Source organism: Scatophagus argus, chromosome 17, assembly GCF_020382885.2.
Source record: "Scatophagus argus isolate fScaArg1 chromosome 17, fScaArg1.pri, whole genome shotgun sequence".
Taxonomy (NCBI): domain Eukaryota; kingdom Metazoa; phylum Chordata; class Actinopteri; family Scatophagidae; genus Scatophagus; species Scatophagus argus.
In genome coordinates, this window is record NC_058509.1 from 6,507,282 (window position 1) to 6,530,402 (window position 23,121).

Below are 23,121 nucleotides of genomic sequence, written 5' to 3' on the forward strand. Positions count from 1 at the left end.
GACAAATTGCTGCCACATTTATTACCTTTTCAACGTTACATTGTGAGCAAGAAAATCTTAATCAGCCCGTAAAGAAGCCATTTTGACACTTTGCTGCTTTGTACGCACCTCCATATGTCAGTTATAAAGTGATTTGAACTAAGAAGGTGATCACAGAGTGCTCAGAGGAAATTGGAGACACAAGGATTTTAGAGGACATTAGAGGACAATGGAGACGGCGTGCAGTGACAGTGCAGAGGAAAAGAAGTAAGCTGTTGCTTCTGTCAACGTCTGCTCTGTTCTGTCAAGCTTCGGGGAAATAACCGTCCTTAGACTGTCACATTTCGACACCTGCGTCTGAAATGAAGTAGAGCCATTAGCTGTTATATCCCTGCTCCCCCGGCAAACACAGAAAGTGTCAACTTAGAGCGTGAGTTGGGGGTCCCTCTGCTTCAGTTCGACTGAGCGATAATTGAGCCCACAGAGAGCTGTAGTGCCTCTTTAACTGAAAGTCTGTCACTGCCTTCCTGTGTCTTTGTCCACCTTTTTGTGCTTTTTGGTCCTATAAGGTGATTTTAATGGGGAATAAAATACTTTCCTCAAAGTGCAGGGTTCATTAGTGTAACAGCCTTAACTATGACCTTTAACTCAGCTGTCAGATTCTTGCAGACCGAAATAGATTTTAATGACCCTAAAGGAAACTTCAGCCATAAAAACTGTCACAGAATGGATCTTTGTTCATATTGTTGCACATTTCTTTTCATGTTTCGCCATAACAGCCTTTCTTTAGAACCTTATTTAGTTAATTTAACTTTTCTTGAAGTGAAGCTGTTAGGGTTTGCTGATAGAATTAAACTTTTTAACATTTTGGTTTGGTTACACTCAGATCAATGCTTCTGTGTGCACTGCTATCTGTCCCCGTTTGTTTTGTTTTCAGTACACAGGTGGAACCAATAATGATGATGATGATGATGAGGAGGAGGATTTTCAAACATAAATTAAAAAATTGCATTTTTAAATGCTTTTTGCATGTATTTTAGTGCAGAAATGTCACATACACCTTCACTTTAGACGGAGTTGCTTACTCTTACATACTTAGATGTGTACTCAAGTGCCTTTCAAAAGTGATGCATTCACTTGCCGATGTAAGTACAGAAGTGCCTTCAGAGGGAGAGAGTATGCTTACTGTTGTATGTTCTGAATTTCTGTTTTATTTATATAACCCAGTATCACAAGGTTTTACAGTCTGTACAGTATGCACTGCTATACAAAACAACATGTTGCGGCTCTGACTCTTTGCTATGAGAATATTTGGACATAAATATACTTTATGTTGTGTAAGCAGTTGGGTTTATGGTCTTGTGAATGCTCCTTTTTCTTGTAGAGGTGTACATGTGCTCTGACCTTCAGAGATATGGCTGATTGAAGTTTAAGAGCATTTATCGTTAGCTGCCTTAATGAATATGTGTAAATTCATCTTTTAGCCCAGCATGGAAACGGGCAGCAAGCACCGAGTCAGATATTCACACACAGACACAAACACACACAAACTTGAACTATAAGAATCCCTTCCTCCTGCTCCCAGCTTACAGCCCTACACACACACACACACACACACACACACACACAGTCTGTTGACCTTGTCAGTGTACAGGGTCAATAGCCGCCTTCCAGTCCGTCAAGGAGTTACTAGCGAGGCTGCTGGTCTTTGTGAATAATGCAGGCTGTTGTGCAAACATGCTCAAGGTTTTGCAAGTCAAACATGCCCACATGCCCACGTTGTGGACTGAACTACTGCTGAAATTAAATACACTGTAAAACAACAGTACCCAATTGACTTGCATTAAAATTTAAGATTAAATTACAATGCCGAAAAGGTAAGAGCGGACAGAAAAAAATGAGCTTATTTCACATGTTAAATAAGCTTCTTTTTGGACAAAGAAACAGGAGAGAGAGACATTTCATGGAGCCATTCTGGCGGGCAGCAGAGTTTGCAACAAGCAGATAAAATGTTCCCAAAACAAAAAGGCTCCAGATAATCTCAGTTCCTGTGGTTGCCAGGTACAATTAGACCAGGTGAATACGCTAATCTGATCCAGTTGTCCCAGGGGCAAGGACAGACAAGCTCACACAATCAACACAGATAAGATCGAGGTTAAAATACACCTATCCTTATTGAAATTCTGACTGCCTGCTCGAAAATGAGCCCTGCTGCTCAATAATTTGCCCAATAACTTTTCAGACTGTGCACTGACTGAGCAATCATCTGTTATTCTCACATCCTGTATCAAGGAGCAAGGCGCTCCATCCTGCCACTCACCACGGCCGTCTTTGAGATGCCAGGATCTATCAAAAGCCATGTAATATTATGTCGTGGAAGTGAAGGCGTTAGAACGAAGAGATGAGTGGTGTGCTAATGGAGGTCTTCTTCACACTCTATTTTTAAAGCTGAGTAATGGGCTTTTTCTTTGCTGAGCCTCATGATCAAACAGCTATTTTCTGAAAAAAATATTCTCTATTATGTTGTGCACAAATTTGGCTGCTGCGATATTTTAGCAGGTGTAAACTTAATGTAACTTCAGTGAACAACTGGAACAAGCTGGAACAGATTACAGCACATGTGATGCTGTCAAGAAGTGTGGAACGACATTTCCAACCTTAAAGGTATTAAAAGGGGTTGATTAAAAAAAATAAAGACGTTCTTCTATGGACTGACGTTTGAGTTTATAAATTACTTACAGCTTAATTTTTTTCAGTCACTATGTGAGCCAAACGACGTGCTGCAGAAAGGCTTTTAGTTCCTAAAAAGCAGGCATTTTGGAGCTATTAGGTTTGAAAGTATCTGCCAGGCTGTAATAGTTCTGGTGCTGAGAGCTGACTGACAGTGGAAGATGATGAGGCCTTGGCTTGGGCGGTCACGGCTGCCATAAATCTGACTGGGCTGACGCAGGCCTGTAATGGAGGAGATTGGTGTGATGTCAGGGTGCAGCCGGGGAAAAGAAACACGGCGGATCACAGCTCCGGGCGGATGAGCTCTTTCATGCTTTAGTGCTGAGGTGAGGAAACAGACATGGCTTTTGTTGAGTCTCGGCACAATGATGGAGACTGAGGTGGTGATGATGCAACCTGCTTCACAGTGCCTGTAATATGTATGATGGCGATATACATGATGAAGGTGGAGGAGAGAATGGAAGAGGGTGAGGAGGAAGAAGTATTGAAGACAACGATAACTTGAAATGTCATCTCCATTGCAACACTTACAATTAGAAACTGAAACCTGTATTATTTTAACAAAATTTACTATACACTCAAAGAGTTAAAGCAAGGCGTCTGGACTTGTGAAGATTGGCTTGAAGACGTTTACTATACTAAACCACAGCACCACAGTACGTGTTGCCATAACTTGGTTTTGTCCATAACCAATAATTTCACCAAAGCTCTCTTTTAAAGCCTCCGTCCACTGAGAAATGTGTCGTTCTTCTTGTTCTTGCAGTTTAATGTCTGAGTTTCACTTTGCAGAATGATGCAGAGTGTGACACTACAGGGCTGCTTCAACATTCATTTGCCGAAAACGTGAAAGAGAAACTGTGATTTTAAGAGGCGATGATGAATCGTACGAACTGATTTGGGACATCACAGATGGTTTGGAAGCTGATCCTGGTCCAACATTCGGAAAACTGAAGTGTGAGGTGGAAACTTGAAGAATGGACTTCACAGTGAAGTAGGAGACATCTTGTGTCCAGCAGTTAAACTTTAATGAGGGAGAAGGTGCCATTTTTATAATAAGATAAGATAAGATAAGACAGGCTTTTATTAGTCCTGCGGTGGGGACATTTTTAGGATTTTAATTTGGAAATTCTGCTTTAATTTCCTACAGAAACCATGTTAGACACACAATGATAAACAAAATGCTGGCTTCTCAATTTTTATGTCTTATTGAGGCAATGAGTGTCCCAAGCAGCTTAAACTGGCTTTAAAAAAATCCATCTGCAGCTGATTTTTGAATATTTAAGAGCATGCAAAATGTGTAACCAGAGGTGAGAAAAAAATATTAGTAAATATGTGTACTGACCTGCAGTGCCTAAGTTATGGTTACTAAAATGTGATTGGACAGTCACTGTTCAGAGGCGGGCTTTAGGAAACAGTCACTTCTTTATTATTAGACATGATAAAGTCTTTTATATAAAGTTTTTTATAGCCATTCTAAATTGAAAGTTTATAACAAAAGCCTCAAACTGGCGTGACCTCTCATTATGAAGTGCAGCTGACCTGAGCTTGACTCTCAGCACAAGCTTTTAACAAACCGTTGACTCTTTTTTTTAACCCTCTTGTATTGATCCTTGCTTTGTGGCTGCCTCAGCTGACAAGCAGCAGGAATGTGTGTGTGTGTTCTGTTAAGCGTCCTGTGGAGATGGCTCTGAGACATGTCTTCAATTGCTCAGCGCAGTCAGTCTCTGCCTCTTCTTAATAGCCTGCAGTGCTCCTCGGTCCGGTCTTCATCAACATGTCCCTTTCATCCTGATTCAAGTGTGTGTGTGTGTGTGTGTGTGTGTGTGTGTGTGTGTGTGTGTGTGTGTGTGAGGGAGGGTATGTGTGAACAGCTGATATGACAGTCCAAGTGTCCTCCTAAATTTCTAAAACTTCACACATAAACTAGAAAAGATAAAAAGAAATTACAAAAATTACATGTAGAATTACATCCATCCTCCCATTACATCCAACTCTTAAAAAAATCACGTTTTAAAGTTCAGAAAAAAATATGAAAAGCTGTTAAATAATGTGCTCTGAGAAACATTTTGGACAGTGTAGAATAAAACTTTGGTGTGTGCTTACAGTGATTTTATTTGTGCTTGATTATAATATTACTGCATTTTTGTCAAGGTCCTCTGAGGGGAACATATAATAAATCTGAGAATATATATATAAATGTACATATATTTCTGTTATGCAACATTGGTACAATTTCAAGAGTCCCTGGCTTGTCACACCTACGCCTTTCCAGATATCACCGAAAAAGTCTTTCTGCGTATGAGCCTCATCCGTGAGTCATCTAAGACTTTTCCTGCTGCTGTTTGCAGCATTTTAGTGCTTTTATTTTGGGTTACTCTTTCTGTTTTGTACTGATGTGTCTAACAGGATTGCCTTGTAATATCCGGGGGCCGGTCCAGAGTGGAGTGGGAGTGTCTATGCTGTGCTCGCCCCCTTCCTAACAGGAAAACGCTGGAGGAGACCCACGGTGCCACACAGACGCGCACTGCAGAGGCGAGAGGGAGCGGGACGCAAACACCAACAGAGGAATATGTCAGCTTTCCCACGCACGGAGGGACGCGTAAACCACGAGCGCAGTGCGGTCAATGCACATGCTCCGTCTCCGCTTTAGTTCACCAGACGCACATCGCCCTGTTTACCACTTATGCGCTGGTGAAATCTTTCCTGCTGCTGCTTCTGGTCCATCCCCGTCCCCTCTTCTCCTCCTCCTGCTCCTCCTCCTTCTGCTCTCCGCCGTCCCGTCGTCAGGATGGACAAGACGCTCTGCAGTCCACATCCCGGGACTAACAAAACCAACTCTTCCTCGTCGGACCGCGGGAATTCGTCGACGAGGAAGCCCGGCAGGACCGGCTCGCACAGCCCCGGCTCCGGCTCCCTGAGCGGCCCTGCTTCAGCGGGAGGCAGTCGGGGAGCTGTGCTTGGGAACAGCATGAATTTGCAGCAGCAGCAGCAGCAGCAGGCGCGCAAGAGGCAGTTGGAAGGAGTGTTGAGCAAATACACCAACCTGATCCAAGGCTGGCAGAACAGGTAGGCACATGGATGGAGTTTCATGGGTAGATAAGAGGGAGACGTTAGACACGATTCACTTGTGTCAGCTGACTTGGTGTTGATATTTGCCCCGTCCACGTTGCACTTTTGCCACCACGTCACCGTGAGGGTGATGAGGAAGAAGTGTGAAGGGGGGGTTGGGGGTAAATCCAAGCCCTGCTCACATGCCTGCAGTCCTGCCAATGAACAGTTTCTCTGGCTGTTTAACAAGCACTAATAACTGCAAAATTAGGACGTAGATTTTGCCAAGACGCCACCGAGAGAGAAGCATTACTGGTTGACATTGTTTCAGAGACGTGTTGGACCAACTCTGCAGTCGTTTTTGTGGCTGGAGTTGGCCGTGGTGTGTTTACAGCGGAAACTGCAACTATTTTAGTAGTCGGCAAGTCGTTTCTGAGGTTAAAGTGCCTGAATGCAGTGGTTTTGACTCCTCAAATGTGAACATTTACTGATCTTTGTGCCCTTTCAGCAAACTGAGCGTGTTTGTGTTTTAAACTATTGGTCAGACAAGCAACTCTTAAGCAACAGATCCATAAAATCATTTACAGGTCAACGATTAGGTGTATAGTTGTCTTGCCTTTCCTCATTGTGGCTATGCACCCAGCATACAACAACAGTTATTTTCATTACTAATATTGTTTCCTGTTTCATTGAGTCGGAACAATAGAGACATGGCTGAAAGCTAATTTTGTAGTCCCTGTGGTGGAGGCCACCACTGATGAGCAGGTTACAGAGGAAAAGAATCAGTTGGAGTAAATCAAACCTTACACTGTGTGGGTAAAACAAACGAAAAATAAACATTATCTGATAAACAAGCAACAAAACAACCAGCCTGACACAAATGACTAACAAACAATATTAAAATCTCATTAACAACCTTAAAAACAGGCAGTTTGTCACTACAAGAAATGAACAGCCACATGCTTTGTATGAATGCTGGCCAGATTCGCTGTCTTTTAGTCCAGTGATGACAGACTTGACTGTTTGACTTCAACCATGTTTTCACCTCAAATGTCGATCATTTTCTTCACTAATTGATCCTTTCTTTACTTAAAGGTCAGCTGGACAACAAAAGGCCAGAAAAGTTCTCATATCTCAAGATGACACTGTTTTATCTGAGCAGCTGTAAAAAAAATCCCAAAATATTTAATTTGCTATAAGACCCATAAAGGCAGGAAATCTTCAAACTGGACATTTTGACATTTTTCCTCAAAAAAATAAATTATCTACTTGATGTTGTCATTTCTGTACGTGTCAGCGTTGTGGAAATAAACCACAGCACAGAAATGCCAAAGATCTGGTTTAATGACTCCATAAGAGGCTAATTGTGATTTTCATTATTAGACTGCACATTATTGTCTTAATTGCTCTGCCTTTAAATAAATTTGTGCCTGCTCCTCGCTGCTATGAAATATTGCTCAGTTTTCTTTAACAACAAATTGTAAGGGATCCTTGGACAAATGTACACTTAAGTCAGTAGTTTAGAGTGAAAAAAAATATTGACTCACATGTTGTGTTTTTAAAATCCTCAAATATTATCAGTACAAACCTCAAAAGTCCAATCATCGTTGGAGTATCAAAAATTGGCACAAATCCCACAGAGCTGAATCAATAGCCAACTGACACAGAAAGTGATATTACATATAAGCAGAGTTGCAACTTATGACAATTTCCATGATTATTTTTTGATCAGTTGATTAATCTTTTGTTCCTGATCTGTTGTTGTGTTGCGTTAAGATCTTCGGTTAAGGCGCAGAAAAGGAGAAAATCCTCACAAACGTGAAGCTGGAAGTGCACAAACGTTAGTGAAACTGTTAATCAAGAGTCAGAATTTTTATCTCCCACTTTTTGCCACTCAAATAACCCACTAATTGTTGCAGCTCCAGCTACAACACTGATAAAGATGTGATTTATTGTGTGGCTGTGATGTTCGTTTGCACAGAACCGTGTAGACGTCTGCAAATGCTTTGCTGCGTACGTTTGCCTGTGGTGGTTAATGATTTGACCTTATTGTTTACTTTATCAAACAGGTATTTCTCTGCTCTGTGGTCGTCTGCTGTTGTGTTGCCCGTGAAGCTCCACAGCCGCTCTCATAATGAAGAGTGACTGTCGAGATCACAGCAGTGCATTATTGTGCAACTGTGCTTCGTGCAGCATTTATGGGTTCACTCCCTGCCACGTCTGATTTACTCGACTCAGACACCGCCGGGTACTCTTTTATTATTATGAGAAGCTGTGAGTGAGTTGAAACATACAGTCATGGTTTAGTTTTTTTTTCTTTTAAAATGAACGGAAAGCTTTTGCCTGGAAATTTCCTGTACAGTTAATCTGAATTATGCAGGATTTCTGTTCTGCAGCTGCTTATGTGGGACTGAGGTTCTTTCGCACCGAAATGCACACAAAAATAACTGACTTATAGTGTCTCACGCCATAGTTCTTGTCGCTGCAGAGAAACTGAGACCATTGTGTGTGTGTGTGTGAGATCTGGGCTGGAAGCCAGTGTATGTGAGAGGGGTGGGGTAGGGAGGCGGAGGTGGAGAGAGAAAGCGTGGCTGCTCCCTGTTCTCCCATTAAACTGACAGGCAGATGATGCACTGAACTGCATCTTGATATGCACCCACAGGAATACCTGGCTGTAACACTCATCCTGGATTATAAAAAAAAAAACCAAAAGAAAGAGACATACAGGCTCAATTCAAAGAGGTGAAAGTGAAGTGGTGCTGATAAGAACAAATCTAAGCCCTGTTTTGAAATCGTGTGGGATTTGTCTGTCAGCTCTGCTAAAACACACACTGACTGTGGTGATTTTTAAGCTGAGTTGTTCGCAAGAAGGGTAATAAGGATCGGTTTGATCTTTGGGTTGAGCATACCTGTCCGGTTTAAATTTCAAAGTGCCTAAGGTGAAGGTCTTGCTTTCAAGGAGCTCATTGACCCTGAGTGAGTGCCATGGCCTCCAGCTCATAGACAGTGAGCGCTGACTGAAACATCCTGATATTATACCCCTAAGATAAAAATACCAAAGAGTTTGCTAAGCATATTTTGTTTCGTGCTGGTTGAACGTAGACTGGATGTGACTAATTGAAGAGTGACGTTTATTTGTACCTGAATTTATGAGTTAACCTTGCATAATTGGATGAAGATGATTCCTGGAGTCGTGCTGTGATTGTAATGTACATATACCGTAATGTCGTTTGAGGCCTTTATGTCACTTACATGTAAACTATCTTTAAGAACCATTTTTATAAAACAAATTTGGACATTTCCAGGGAATTGTTGCATGACATGGGGTCATGGGATTACATTATAGGTCAGGAGTTGTTGTAGAAGGTTTCATTGTTTTTTGCAACAGTATTTTAACTTGGCTTTTTAGACAGTTTGACGTGATGTAATTTGCAAAGCAAAGTTTTACTCCAGCTTAATGGCATTAACTTGAAATATCTTAGATCCTTCTTTTATTTTTGCAGTCATCTGTGTGAGAATTGTCTAACTCTTTAAGTAATATATATTTCATAGAAAAATCATTGATTTATACTTTTATAGTTTAGTTATTGAACATTTTCCACTTGCAAAATGAGGATTATTGTGTTTCTCAGTTTATCAAAATGAAAATGAAGTCCTGTGTTTCTGTGCAAAATTGACGTAACCACACCGTTAACTACATCAGAAAACATAAGTAATTTAAATTTAAGTTAGTCAGTTTTGTAGGGTGAGCAGGTTTCTTCAGGTCTTTTTTTTGCTGAAATTTGTCCATAGATTTTCACTTTTCACACCACAGTTTTGCATTAGTGCTCTTTCTGACACATTGGATGTCTTACTGAAGATTTTTACCAGAGGTGGTCAAAGAAATGTAAAAAAATAAAAATAAAAAATTGAGCTAGAATTTAGAAAATAAGTTGGAAAAGGTGAGCTCAGAATAACTTGTAATACCGGACTTAGAAGAAAAGACGAATCTGGACAATCCATCCTTACTCAGGTTGTGCTCGACATCGAAACCTTAATAACTTTAAGTGCCTACAGCATTTATATATAGACACATTTTGAAGGAGTAGAGGCTGGTGGAGTAATTACACTCATCAGTCACGTTCCAACATTTATCATGTGGAGAAACACATTGTGTGTGTTTGGCAGGCAATGTCATGGTGGGCAACAGACCTGAGTGGAGCTAATTCTGCCACTGTGTGGGTGGCCATGTGTCAGTGTGAAGTGTTGTTATGTTGCTGAGGTGCTGTGTGTGTGTGTGTGTGTGTGTGTGTGTGTGTGTGTGTTGGAGAAAATATGCTAGGTTGCCATTTTTTTTCTTATCTCTAAACAAATACAAATCATACTTGTGACCCACCATCTTATGGATAATTCAGTGCATTTCTGCTTTGGTCCTAATTTTTGTAGCTTTTCATAGTTTGTGGTAGTTTCTGCTGGTAACAGTAACACGTACTAATTTCAAGTTAATTGCTGGAATGCAGAAACGTTGCGTCGACAACACAACAAGGCAACGTGACCTGAAGTGTAGTTTGATCCCATTGTTTTCCACAAAACTTGAGTTTATGTCAAAGCCTCACAGGAACACATGTGATACAGGACCAACAATTACACAAATGAAACAAACATCATACGTTTTTAAAAGCTTTTGTTTGAAGAAAATTCAGTAGTTTTAACGTGAAGTTCAAATTCCTTTCAGAAAACCAAACATAAAAGTTTGGTGCCCTTAAATTGTGTATAAAATATGATATATGACTAAAATAATCAGCCTTATTTAAGAAAAAATGTGTTTATCCTTAGAACTGTGGCAATTATGGAAACCACATGTTTGGTAATTTAGCATAAAGTAGTAGAAGTTTAGCATTTACCTGCAGTGGATAAACGTAATTATTGTACTTTGTATTTATATTGTTATTTGGATACAAACAAAAAGAAAGAGCTTGTTTTTGTTGTGTGAATTCTGGGAGGAATTTGCCATGTTGGTTATTTAAAGAATGTCTGAATCAGCATATTTGGGAGAGAAAACTAAGATAAATTGTAAAATTATTACCAAAACAGTCATAAATGTCTGACCTGTTTGGCCTAGTTGTGTGCCCACAGTTTTTCTGTGCAGATTTCTAGCAACCTTTTGTGTGCACAATGTTTCAGTCTGATCCCCACACTACGCGTTTCAGATATTCTGTTTAAAACGTAAAAAACTGGACTTATGCTTTAACCGTCAAACCTCCATGTCTTCCTTCAATTCTGATTCCCTAAAGCCAAGTCTTCACCTTTAAACCATCCTGCGAAGAGGTCAAAATGTTCCCGCTCTCAAGGTCTAAACCTGCATTATGATGTATGACTATTCATCAGCTCAGTGCTGCACAGGAAGATGATCACTTGAGAATCTATTTCAGGAGTAATAGGTTGACTCAATAGCACACGACCTCGGGGCTCAGGTTGCTGTAGTCTATTTGACACAAATACACACATTTACTCAGACTCCTACACACACAAAACATGCTTCATGTGCACGCACTGATTGGATTGCCGAGCCTTGATCCTTTATTACGGATACAAAGATGGTCTTGCTTCAGACAAGATTCATGTAAGATGTTTTGAGTTGACTGTAGCGTAACGCAGTGCACGGACGTTCTAACATTTGCATGCAGATGGCAGAATGCTAAACATTCAGAGCTCTGTCATTCTCCTTTTCAGATACGACCAGGATCTGTGAGTAATGCTAAATTTATGTCCTCCTAAGCGGTCAGCTGGGCGGGGAGCACATTGTAAGGGATGAATCATTTTTTTGCAGATGTGCTTACTGCAAAGCAGCTCTGCTGGGTGGCTCTGATCAGAGCTGTGAGTCGGGGGGTAATGCGGCTCTGGTGGGCGTCAGAAGAGAACAAAAACTTAGTACGTTTGACTTTTTGTTGATTAAAAAATGTTTGGATGGACTTTTGCTGCTCTTTTTTTTTTAAGGATTCTTTTAGGTGAATCTGTATTAACTGTCTTTATACTGTCTTAACGGCACTTGGTTGATTAAAGCTCAGAGTCTGCACCAGTGGACACTGAATCAAATCTTTTTTGAAGAGTTTGAGTGTTAAGTGGGCGGCACGGTGCTGCAGTGGTTAGCCCTGTCGCCTCATAGCAAGAAGGTTCCAGGCCGAATCGAATCCTGGCCTGGGCTCTTCTGTTCGGAGTTTGCATGATCTCCCTCTGCCTGCGTGGGTTTTCTCTGGGTACTCCGGCTTCCTCCCACAATACCAAAAACATGCACATTAGGTTAATTGGCTACTCTACATTGCCCGTAGGTGTGACTGTGAGAGTGTGTGGTTGTCTGACCAATCCAGGGTGTCCCCGCCTCTCGCCCGTAGTCAGCTGGGATAGGCTCAGAAAAGCAGTTTAAAGCCAGCGAATATTGGCCTTAATTTGTCACAGGACTTGAAACAGGACACTAATGTTGCTCTGTGCCTACTGGATGATTGAGAACAGAAAAATATCACAGCTAACAAGTTAGCTATGCTCACTTCTTTGAGTTTGTTTGTCTGCCCTGTCGTGGTTAAATATCCTTTAATTCAGCTTTAAGATTTGATGCTGGCTTTACGTAGCCCGTTTGACACTACACATTTTATCACTTAACAAGTATAAACACACATTTTCTGCCAATAACCAGGGCGATTTACGTCCTTCCTGCTGGTCCGGCGTTCCTCTGAACGTTTTAGAGAACTAACTGCCAAAAGAGCAGCTAGTAGATGTGAATTCTGCTGACAAGCTACCAGCCACATCAATGTTAATGCCATTAGGAAATGGCAGTGTTTTTGTTGATGTGGATAAATGTGCTTGACTAAGCTCTTTTATTATTATTATTATTATGGTGGTAATTTATTTGAATGATATCAGCAAAAAATGGATCCGTATCTGAGAGCTCTTTGTTGTTACAGTTGTCTGCTATCGAGTGGATGAGTGATTACATTTCAGGGCTTTAAGCCAGGCATAGTTTTTCCATGAAAAATCAGAAAAGCCACCGATGTGTTTTTAGTGCTTTAGTGTTTCAGTGACTTATGTATTGTGATACATCTTATAAGCACAGTACAGTACAGTTTGTCGTGCATTTTTTGATGATGACAGCCCAGTGATCCTTGGCCTGTGGGTTTTCCCCCAGCTGCTTCCATGTGATTTTTCAGAGGGAAAATGTGACAACAAAGAAAACAGCTTCTATTCTAAATATTCCTATTGTCTCTTTGGTGATCTGGCTAGTGTTATTTGGTTTGTCCTTGAGAATCTCTTTCACATTTTTGAGTTTCATAATGTTTTGTGATAACCTTGTATTATGTTCCCTCAGCAGAGCTGTTGCTAGCACCCTGTGTTGCTTGGCTTCCCCATGTGTTATTCCAATCTTCCTCTTTTTATCTGTACACACAGCTTTGGTTCAGGATGAATTATTTCAAAAACTTTTGGATGGATTGCCATAAAAGTTTATGCAGACGCTCATGGTTCCAAGAGGATTAATCCTTATGACTTTGATGATCTCCTGACTTTTCCTTTTAATGCCACTTGAGCTTGATATTTGTAGTATGTGTATGAAAATGTCTTAATGACGGCTGAATGGTTTGCAATGAAATTTCCCCCTCAGGATGAATCATTATAATTGTAACAATTCCTTAGCTTTGTCACATTTTAGCATGCTAACATGTTAAACTAAGATGGTGGACATAGTAAACATTACACCTGCTTAACATTTGCAATTTAGCACGCTTACATTGGCATTAAGCTCAAAGCACAACTTTGCCTCGTTACAGTCGCAGAGGGCAGATTGCATAGCTGTTAAAGCTTGGTCTTGTTGGAGATTGTATTCAGCTGTATATATATTCGATGTTTGTAGGCTCACATTTTATTCGCAGCAATGAATGTGTTGACCAAATTTAGTTCATTGACCTTTGCTTGTTTCACAAGACACCTTTAAGCAATGAAAGCCACAACAATCACTTCTCAGTGTTACCTACAGCCTGCTATTTGCACGTATGTGGATATTTAACATTTTAAGAAGAATCAGTATTCACTATGAATCTGGTTGAGACAAACAAAGTTGAATACTGAGACAAATTTGCTAGAACTGATTAGCTCTCATCTGTGAGCTTCATTGCTCTTAAGTAGTGTTACAGGGGCAGTGGCTACAAAACTTGTTATGTCATTATCTGTCATTTGGCCCAGTTTGTTGCAGCCTCGTGCTTCCAAAGGTGAAAAGTTCACTGTGATCTCAGAGAGTCTGCAGCTCTGCAGGTTGGGCCTTATCGACGCTGCTGTGACTTGAGAGGCTGAATGTAAAGGCCAAGTTGTTATTATCCCGCACCATCCATCATGTTAAAGGTCTGCATTGTGGTTTGGCTGCCAAGGCAAGACTGCCTGAAGGGGTCAACAGTAAAAGCCTCCACTCTGCTGACTGAACAGAGGATCAGACTTCATATAGAGTACAGTATGTGTGTGAGAGGGGAAAAAGAGGTGGCTGGATGGAAACTGACGCAGGCAGATTGTTCCCTGGTCGGCTGTGGTCGACATAAATCACCAGCTCTACTGATGGAAGGGAGCAAGACCGAGAGTGGAGATCAATTTTCAGAGAGCATTATTCACTGCATCCTCTCCGGGGAGCTCCGGAGGGTACATGGGAAAATGCCTGATGTGAAGGATTGAGTAACAAGAGTTCTTTGTCCCCTTATTGTTTGCATATTTGAAAGCTGATATCGTTCATGGTTTAATTTTTTTTGGTATTCGTAAATAGAAAGTGTTGAAACAATTAGCTGATCTCTTTTGTCAGGCAACAGTGCCAAATATTTGCTGGCTCCAGTCTTTGAAATAAAGGGATTTGCTGTTTTTCCTATGTTCTGTATCATTGTAAAGTGAATACATTTGTGTTTTGAAATGTTGGTTTGACAAAACAAGCAATTGCAAGACATCTCTGTGGGCTCTGGAAATGGTAACAGTGGTACTTTGAGCTAAATGCTAAAATCAGTATGCTAACATGTATACAATAACAAAGCTAACATGCTAATTATCGGGTATAACCATTGTCACCATTTCAGTTTAGCATTTTAGCATGCTAAGATTTCTTAATTAGCGTTAAACATGAAATGCAGGCTGATGAGAAAGTTATGAATTTTGCTCTTCATTTATTTATTTATTTTGTTATTTTTTTGAACATAGATAAGCAAAAAAAGAATAAGAAGAAGAAAAACAATGAAACAACAAGACTTAACAATTATTTATGTTCAAAAGGAGTGGGAAGAAGTCTTAAAGTATCAGACAAATTAAAAATTTGACCTGATGGTGATGCTAGAGGAAAAGTTGGGGGAAATCACTAAAGTGGATTTGTCCTCTTGGCACCATTGGATGGCTGTGCCAGATTTCATTTTCTGCCAGTTTTCTGCCAGTTGTTAAGATATTTCAGTCTGGGCCAACATATGGAACTGATTGTCAGACCCACACTGCTAGCATGGATAAAAATTAGGGATACACAGTCATTGTTCTCCTATACCTCACTGCTTGACAGTCATTGGGATCGTTTTTATGTAGGGTAACATGAAACCGACTTCCCGTGACAGAATTAATATGTATTAATGTGTTCATTAATTGCATTTACAGTGAAATAGTCATGTCAGGTTAATACTACAGTGGATGAAATATGTATCAGCTGCTTTTCTTTGTCTAACACTGTAAACTGAAAAATATTCACGAGAGCAGATTTATGTTATTGTTCTTTAAAATCTGTTAAATCTATTAAGAAAAACAACACCTGAGTGACAGTGGAGTGGACAGGTGGCCTCTCGCAGTCTTTTCGTACATACAGCCATGATGTGGCGACAGAAAGAAGCAAAAGCTGTGCCTATGCTGAGCGCGATGCTGCTCGCCAAAGGCCTGATCGATACTGCAGCTTCTGTAATCACGGGTGGAAACATTGATTGTGAACAGGGAGAATCTCGGGGAAAAGAGGGCAATACGGGGCCGGACGACAGGACAAAGACACTTGCTATTACCTCAGGCCACTGTACACAAACATGGAAAGGTCAGCCAAAGCCACCCAGTGCCACTGTGGCTCGTGTTGATCTGCAGAACCAAAACAAAGCTTTAAGCAGAGCAGACAGGCCGGTTCCTTGAATGTCATACACAATCCTTCCTGGCCACAGGAAATGAAATGTGTCTGCCTCCCTGTGTGTTAGGTTATGTGTCTGGCTGGGTTTGAGTCAGCCAGCAATGAGCGAGGCAGAGATTCAATTACGCGGTGATTGAATGTGATTCATTAATCACAAAGGAGAGAATGCGGGGTTTAATTTCCACGCCCCGAGCTGCGGTTTCTGCTCAAGATGACCGCACTAATTGCTACCTTGAGCAATCTGGAATTGAGCTGCCTGCTCGATGCTGGTGAAAGCAAAGGGGTGTTTTTAACAAATCTTGTGTGAAGAGAGCTGTGGTAAATAATATCCTGCAGGCGTTGTTGCATGGGAGGTGAGAAATTTAAGGGTGTTGCGTGGTTTTACGGCAGCTCTCTTTTGCCTAATCTCACACTCATTCATAGTCCTCCTCCTCCTCCTCCTCCTCACTGTCTTACTCGCTCTCACGTCCTGAAAAGTTGGGCAACAGGAAAATAGAAAAAGTTCTTCTAGTAAACAAGCTGCGATAATGAGAACATAAAACAAAATGATGATAACATTAACGGTGATTCTTCTGTTTCTCCTCTCCTCTTCTGTTTCTCTGCCCCATTACTGCCCTCTCGCTGTCTTTTCTCTCATTCAGGTACTTTGTGATAGATCCAGAGTTGGGACAGCTGCACTACTTTGTCAACGAGCACGGGAAGAACCAGAAACCCCGTGGGTCCCTGCCCCTGATCGGCGCCTCGGTGACGCCGAGTGACGAGGCTCCGCACATGTTCATTGTAAACTCTGTCAATGGAGAGCTGTACAAACTCAGAGGTATGACCTCACGGTGGCCTCAGGCTGCCTGTATCGGGTAAAGCACAAACACTGAGTGGAGCGTGTGTGTTTTGTATCGGAGTCACTTGCAGCACAGTGCACATATTGGGATGTTATGAATGAACTTTTTCCATCTAGTGTTTGTGAATGCGCTGGGCAGCTGGCTCTGGAAAGCTCTTGATAGAATTAAATCAACAGGCTGCTCATTAAGGGTATAAGTTAGCAACTAGCTTGGTGTACTTCTGTAGACCAGATGTTAAATCAACTAATTGCACATCAGTGTCATTAAACACAGCTTTATTGTCATTACACTTTAAAGGAAGTCGTCTTGTGTCGAGATAATCTACACTGAATATGACAGCACAAATTTAATAGCAATTTTGAAGTACTAAGTTATCAACACTTTTTAAGTTGCAACTGTTTGATTTTTCTACATTTTTATTGTCTGGGGAATTTGAAAAATGCTTCTCAAAACCTTGTACAGTTTTGCGAAAACACTACAATGGAAAATTCAGCCGAAGAGATATGTGTGGCCAAAGTATTAAATGCAATAAAGTGAAATATCACTTTAAGACTTTAAGTGCCAGATGATGGGCCTGTTGCTGGTCTCTGTGTTTAAGGCCTTTGCTTTGCTTTCACTGACCTGCATCCACTGAAGCGAGAGAAGCTCCTTTTTACTGTTGCTCCACTTGAGACGCTGGAATGTCCCATCACACTCTTGAGGGGGAGGATATCAGAATAACTTGGCCTATATTCCCTGAATAACTCAGTGATCCATGTGTATTGAGCTAAGAGGAAACAATGATCCCACAGAGAAGCAGAAGTTGGACTGGAGTCGCTCACAGGGAGAGGTATTTCCATTTCCAGCGCCTCAGTGAGAGTCGAGAATGATCAAGAGATTCACTGAGAGAGAAAAGCAGTCCTCTGATATGGCTCAGCCAAACAAACTCAAGGTTTTTAGGTTTGATAAGCAGCAGCTTTCTAAGTACTCTGAAATTAATTGGAGTTGAATGACAACATTTCTACACAAAAGCTTCACTTTGCTCAAACAGCAGAGTCGCTCAACAGGCTGTGGTTAAGATTAGCCGGTACACTTCAGAGCTGGTGTTGGTTACCATGGGAATTCCTTAAAGTCTAACCTGAGGGATGAAAAAGAGGTTCAAGGTTCAGTCGGGAGTCATATGCAAATGGACTGTGTCTCAAGCTTTAAATGCCACCTTTATTCTTAGATTCATGCTTTTTCACAGGAGGGTTTTGAATATGTTTACTTGTCGCTAACAGGCCTTAGAAGATACTGGATACACAGACTGTAGCCGCTGCAGTTTATAAAAAATGTTTTAGGTTGAGCAAGGAAATTATAGGCTCTAGGCCCCAGAAACTTTTGTTACCTTATGTTTGATTATTATAAATCTGCCAAGATTGTACCCACAACAAATCTGCCAAAATATGTCTAGTGTGTGCAGCAGGAAGCTGTTTATGTGGTTTCTAATGACGAAACCCTGTTAGCGGCATACTTTTCAGCTACTGTGATTACCCAGAGTGTAGTTGGGGGTCTATTGTCTTGCAGGTCTGTCTGCAGTTTCAACTCAGTTACTATAAAGTTAAGAGTTTAACTTGACCTAAAAGCTACATAAAAGATACGAAACATCAAAGCATCCTCTTTTAAATGTATTCTTGTCAGGAGGTTTTGTCTGATAACTAAGGAGCCATAGCCAGTAGACTTTTTTTTTTTCAAATAGGTTTACACCTTGAAAGTTTACAAATAAACATACTGTATGTTATTTGTTTAATCCATACTTAATGCTAAACCAGTCAGCTGCTTGCTGTAGTTTAAAACACGATGTACAGAACAAAGAGTTGTATCAGTCTACTTAATTCACTTTTGAAAGCAAAGTTTTAAAGGTTTAAAGTTTTTCAAAATTTAGAACAAATTATGATTATCATTTTGTATGCCAGCATTTGTATTTGTACCCATGAAACCTTTTACATTACTCATTTGCTTTATTACACTTGAACTGGATTAGTAACCGAGAACAAATTGTCTCTAATTGAAAATTTGCAAGTTTTCCAGATCAAATCAACATCACCCAACTTTTCCTCTGAATATATTTTACATACTTTTACTGTTCCTGTAATTTCAAAGGAAGAATAACAAGAGTAACTGACTACTCATTACTTTTGATTTAGTTCTGTTAGTGAAGTTAATGAAGCTCATAATGTTTTTTTTATGCACTTTAAATACCACAACTTATATGAGATTCAAATCCTCCTTCGCAAATGTGAGGTGCAGCAGTTTAAATCACTAATGAATAAAAGCTATTAAAAGCTAATTAAATATAAAGTTGAACCTGAAATTACAACAGATTTTCTCCTAGCATATAATTTGGTCTTACTTATTTAGTAGGGATAATTACGCGGGCCATGGTGTCATTTTAATGAGGAAAGGCTGGTTGCAGTAATTGCTGGGCCACTCTTAGCCTCTCTCGTCCCTGTCAGCCAGTCCATTTTCTTGAAGTATATGTTTAAATTGCCTCGCTCATAATATCTCCCAGCACTTTAATCAAATCTGGACCCAGCATTAATGCTCAGGCTTACCATTATCTTAACCAGTAACATCCTTCACAATGCTGTAATTAAAACGGCAGTAATTAGACAATGACGGTGGTGCTCTGAATGGCAGGAGAGGAGGTTTCTCTCTGACTCAGTTGTGTTCGAATATCCTTCAGCTGTCTCTCTGGGATGGATATTGACATTTAAATGGGACACAGGGGCCAGGACGAGCATCTGTTTAAACAGGCAGACGGACCATCTTCTCATTTCGTTGTTAGTTGCCTCATTTTCCACCGGAAGCCTTGTGCATTCATCAAACAAATAGAGCTGTCAACGTGTCAACTCCCAAGTCTGCAGCTCTTGAGATACAAAACCAGCTTTGAAAATTTCAGCAATATCACAGTATTCTGACGGAGAGAGAACATCACGTCCTGCTCTCAGCTAAGCAGTGTGCGTATCGCTAGCGTTACCATATGAACAGGTGCATATTAGCATAGCCACACACAAAGTCTGGCCTGCTCAATACAGACAAGTAATTATCTTTAATCATAGGGAGGCTTGTGCACATCAGAGAAAAATATCTTGTTCAGAAGCCTGCTCGCTCTGCGGGTAAGTGGCCCCTTTAGCGCGAGTGATTTCTGTGAACGATGACAACAAGACATATGTAGGAAGGTTGGCACTCGGCATTTTTGGAGAGAGACAGCTTTGAACAGGTGTCTCTATATGAATGCTCTGCTCGTCTCGGAGAGAGGCGGGCGGCCGCGCCCAGTGGGAGAGCACACCTGGAAAGCAGCACTCGTTTTCTGCGAATGCCTCGTTTTGTCAGAGTTGCCTCTTCACTCGAGGTGTTCCCATGACTGTAGCAGGTGTCGGCACCGCAAGTGACTGACAAGTGCAAATTGAATTCTCCATACGTTGAAATGACTTCCATCAGCATGTCAAAAAAACAGTTAACACTTGACGGAAGAGTTTAAAGTTTCATTTTTGTGCTGCGGCACCTCCTTAAAAATCTAATGAAGCTATCCATCCTCGTTACTTAGTTGGTAAGACTGTGGTGTTCATTTCCACATTTAAAGCTTTCCTCTGTGTGAAAATGTGGAGAGAAATAGTGAAAATACTGTCAGACAGCCAGAGTAGATTTTGCGCTTCTTTTAAACAAGAGTGGATCAAAGGATGCTTCAAATGAACCAGCCATTAGCCACAACAGAAGGATAATGTTGTGGGTAATGGTTCACTTTCACACGGTCTCATCTCAAAAGTGTTAATGGAGTTGCACTTAGGTGCAACAAGTGACCATATTACTTGTGTGGTGAATGAGAAAGAGAGCTTTGCTTTCACACCTTCACACTCACAGCAGTCCGGTTTGTGTTATTGTCTCCTTCAGAAAGTTACAAAAATACTCAGGTGCTGCCTTCCATGAGTCCGCTATCAGAAAGCGGTTTCCAGATGCTGTTAGACCATCCGACAAGTATATTAAAAACCTACCAAATAAACATACTGTATGTTATTTGTTTTAATCCATACAAAAAAAGACTTAATGCTAAACCAGTCAGCTGCTTGCTGCAGTTTAAAACACGATGTACAGAACAAAGACTTGTATCAATCTACTTAATTCACTTTTGAAAGCAAAGTTTTAAAGTTTTAAAGGGCATTTTTCAAAATTTAGAACAAATTATGATTATCATTTTGTATGCCAGCATTTGTATTTGTACCCATGAAACCTTTTACATTACTCATTTGCTTTATTACATTTGAAGTAGAAAGAAGCACCGAATCACCAGATGCAGTAATTTTCATGACAATTCGAAATTACCTGCCATCATCAGCTGCCATCTTTAAATTTTTTCTGCCATTCATGCTCCAGATGGGATTGACCTGCAGCCTAAACTCAACTCTGTCAGGCCCAATGAAGGCATTGTTCTGTAAGAATTAGTCAGTGAAATGGGATCAGAAGGATATTCCTTTCCAGTTTGACCTGGAGTGGGTCAGCACTAGCAGGCAGTCAGCATCTCCTTCAGCTGGAAGGACTGCAGCTCGCTGTGTTAGTCAGCAAGCCTGGGCTTCAACTGGCTATTTGTGTTTAAGTAACAGGGTGTATTATCTCAGTGCCAAGGGGATAACCACAAGCGTGCAGAGAGTATCAAGCTGCTTCTGTTCTGCTCGCAAATTGATGCAATGAACTGATGTCGTTTCTCGAATACTGACTGTTTAATTTAGCATAGAGGGTAAAATGAAGAGGTTCAGATGTGATACCAGCCCTGGGGACAGCATTTAGAACATAACAATCCAGGCTACAAATGAGATCATGAAGCAGGTCGTCCTCACTGATGCCTCAGTTACATGCAGTAATTTCATCCACGTGTTAGCACTTGAGTCACAGCTTAAGGCAGTCACTAGTAATTATGCAGGTTCCCTGAAGCTACAGCTAGCATCCGGTTAGCTTAGCTTAGCAGAAAGATTGACAGCAGGGAGAAATTGCTATTTTATTGTGATTGCACTTTGACCTTGCAGGCTAGTTATTTCCCACCTGTTTCCAGTGTTTATGCTAAGCTACTAGCTTTAGCCTCCAGCAGATATGAGTGGTGTCAGTCATCTCATCTAACTACTGAACCAAATAATCCTCTAAACTAAAAACTATTCATTTAATCTCTTTAATGTGCATATCAGTTTCTTTTTGTGCCTTATGGGTCCATGTGGGACAAATAAAGCCTTGAGCTTGTGTTAAACTTCTTTGAAAATCTTCAAAAATTGCACAGAAAGCAACTTTAGTGCCTACAAGGGCTGTTGGCTTGTTAGAGTGCCCCCTGGAAAAAAGAAATAAAACTACACTTCACTTGACTTGCACAGCCACCACCTGCCCTACATGCTATATTAATGTCTCTCTCTGCCTCCTATCACACTACTTTTCTTGTTTGGGGTCAGAACAGTTTCCACTGTGTCGGTTCAGACAGGTTGAACCTGATCTGTTGGAGCTAAAAATATTTACAGGAGGGCACAGAGCATATCAATTTTGCATTCACAGCTGCTGGCACTTTGTATTTTTTCCAGACTGGGGTCCTAAAAAGGAAAAGCTGAGCTCATGGATCTCTTAGATTAGTTAATAAGTCAACTAATCAGTTATTTATCAAGCAAGAATGGCTGTTATTCTCGGCTTTTGGCTTGTTAAATTTGAGGGCTTTCATCCTTTGATATTTATTACTGGTATTATTTCTTTTTTTGCAATTTTATATCCTTAATTGATGAATGAAAAAATACATAGAAATATATGCAATGAAAAACATCTTTAGTTGCAGTCCCACATGAGTCCAAGTCTTCTTAGCTTATCCCATTACCAGAAAATTCAGGCCAGATCCCAAAAAGGAAGTAACGTAATTTGTTTTTGTTTTTTAATTTTTTGTTAATTTTCTCTGTATTCAGCTGTGATCTGCCACGTTTAACCTCTGAGTTATCTTCAAAAAGTCTTTTCCACAAAAAAAGACTTGTGGTGCAGGAAATTTTGAATTTATGATTGATTGATTTATTTTGTTGGCTAAAAATTGACAATTTTGATCAAAGAAAATTACTGGACTCCTCCGATTAAAAATAATCACCTTTTAGGTATTATTTTTCAAATCCTTTGAAATTATAGCAAGGACATTACCTCAGTGTCCTCAGGAATTACAGTAATGAAACCCTGCAGCGACAGTTTGTATATCATGAATACTCTTGTGATTAATGGTGAAGTGTTCCTCTTGCTGATGTTTAGTGCCATAACCATTTAAAAGCTCATCTGTGGAAATGGAAGTCCCAGTGTGTTATTAAGAACCGAGTGGCAAAGATCAGTGCACGCCAAGACACTTTAAGGCAGATGGCTTTC

At 40.6% G+C, this 23,121-nt stretch overlaps 1 protein-coding gene across 2 annotated transcripts in view; it reads left to right on the top strand.

Moving 5' to 3' along the window:
- The first annotated feature begins 5,161 nt into the window (after window positions 1-5,161).
- Window positions 5,162-23,121, top strand: part of LOC124074244 (oxysterol-binding protein-related protein 10) — a 64,645-nt gene continuing 46,685 nt past the window's right edge. Inside the window, exons 1-2 of one of the 2 annotated variants that reach the window (XM_046416926.1) lie at window positions 5,162-5,775; window positions 16,540-16,715. In XM_046416926.1, the coding sequence (XP_046272882.1) occupies window positions 5,498-5,775; window positions 16,540-16,715 (454 nt within the window). In that variant the 5' untranslated portion in view covers window positions 5,162-5,497. The remainder of the gene's footprint in view (window positions 5,776-16,539; window positions 16,716-23,121) is intronic. The other variant, XM_046416925.1, reaches the window with a different exon arrangement.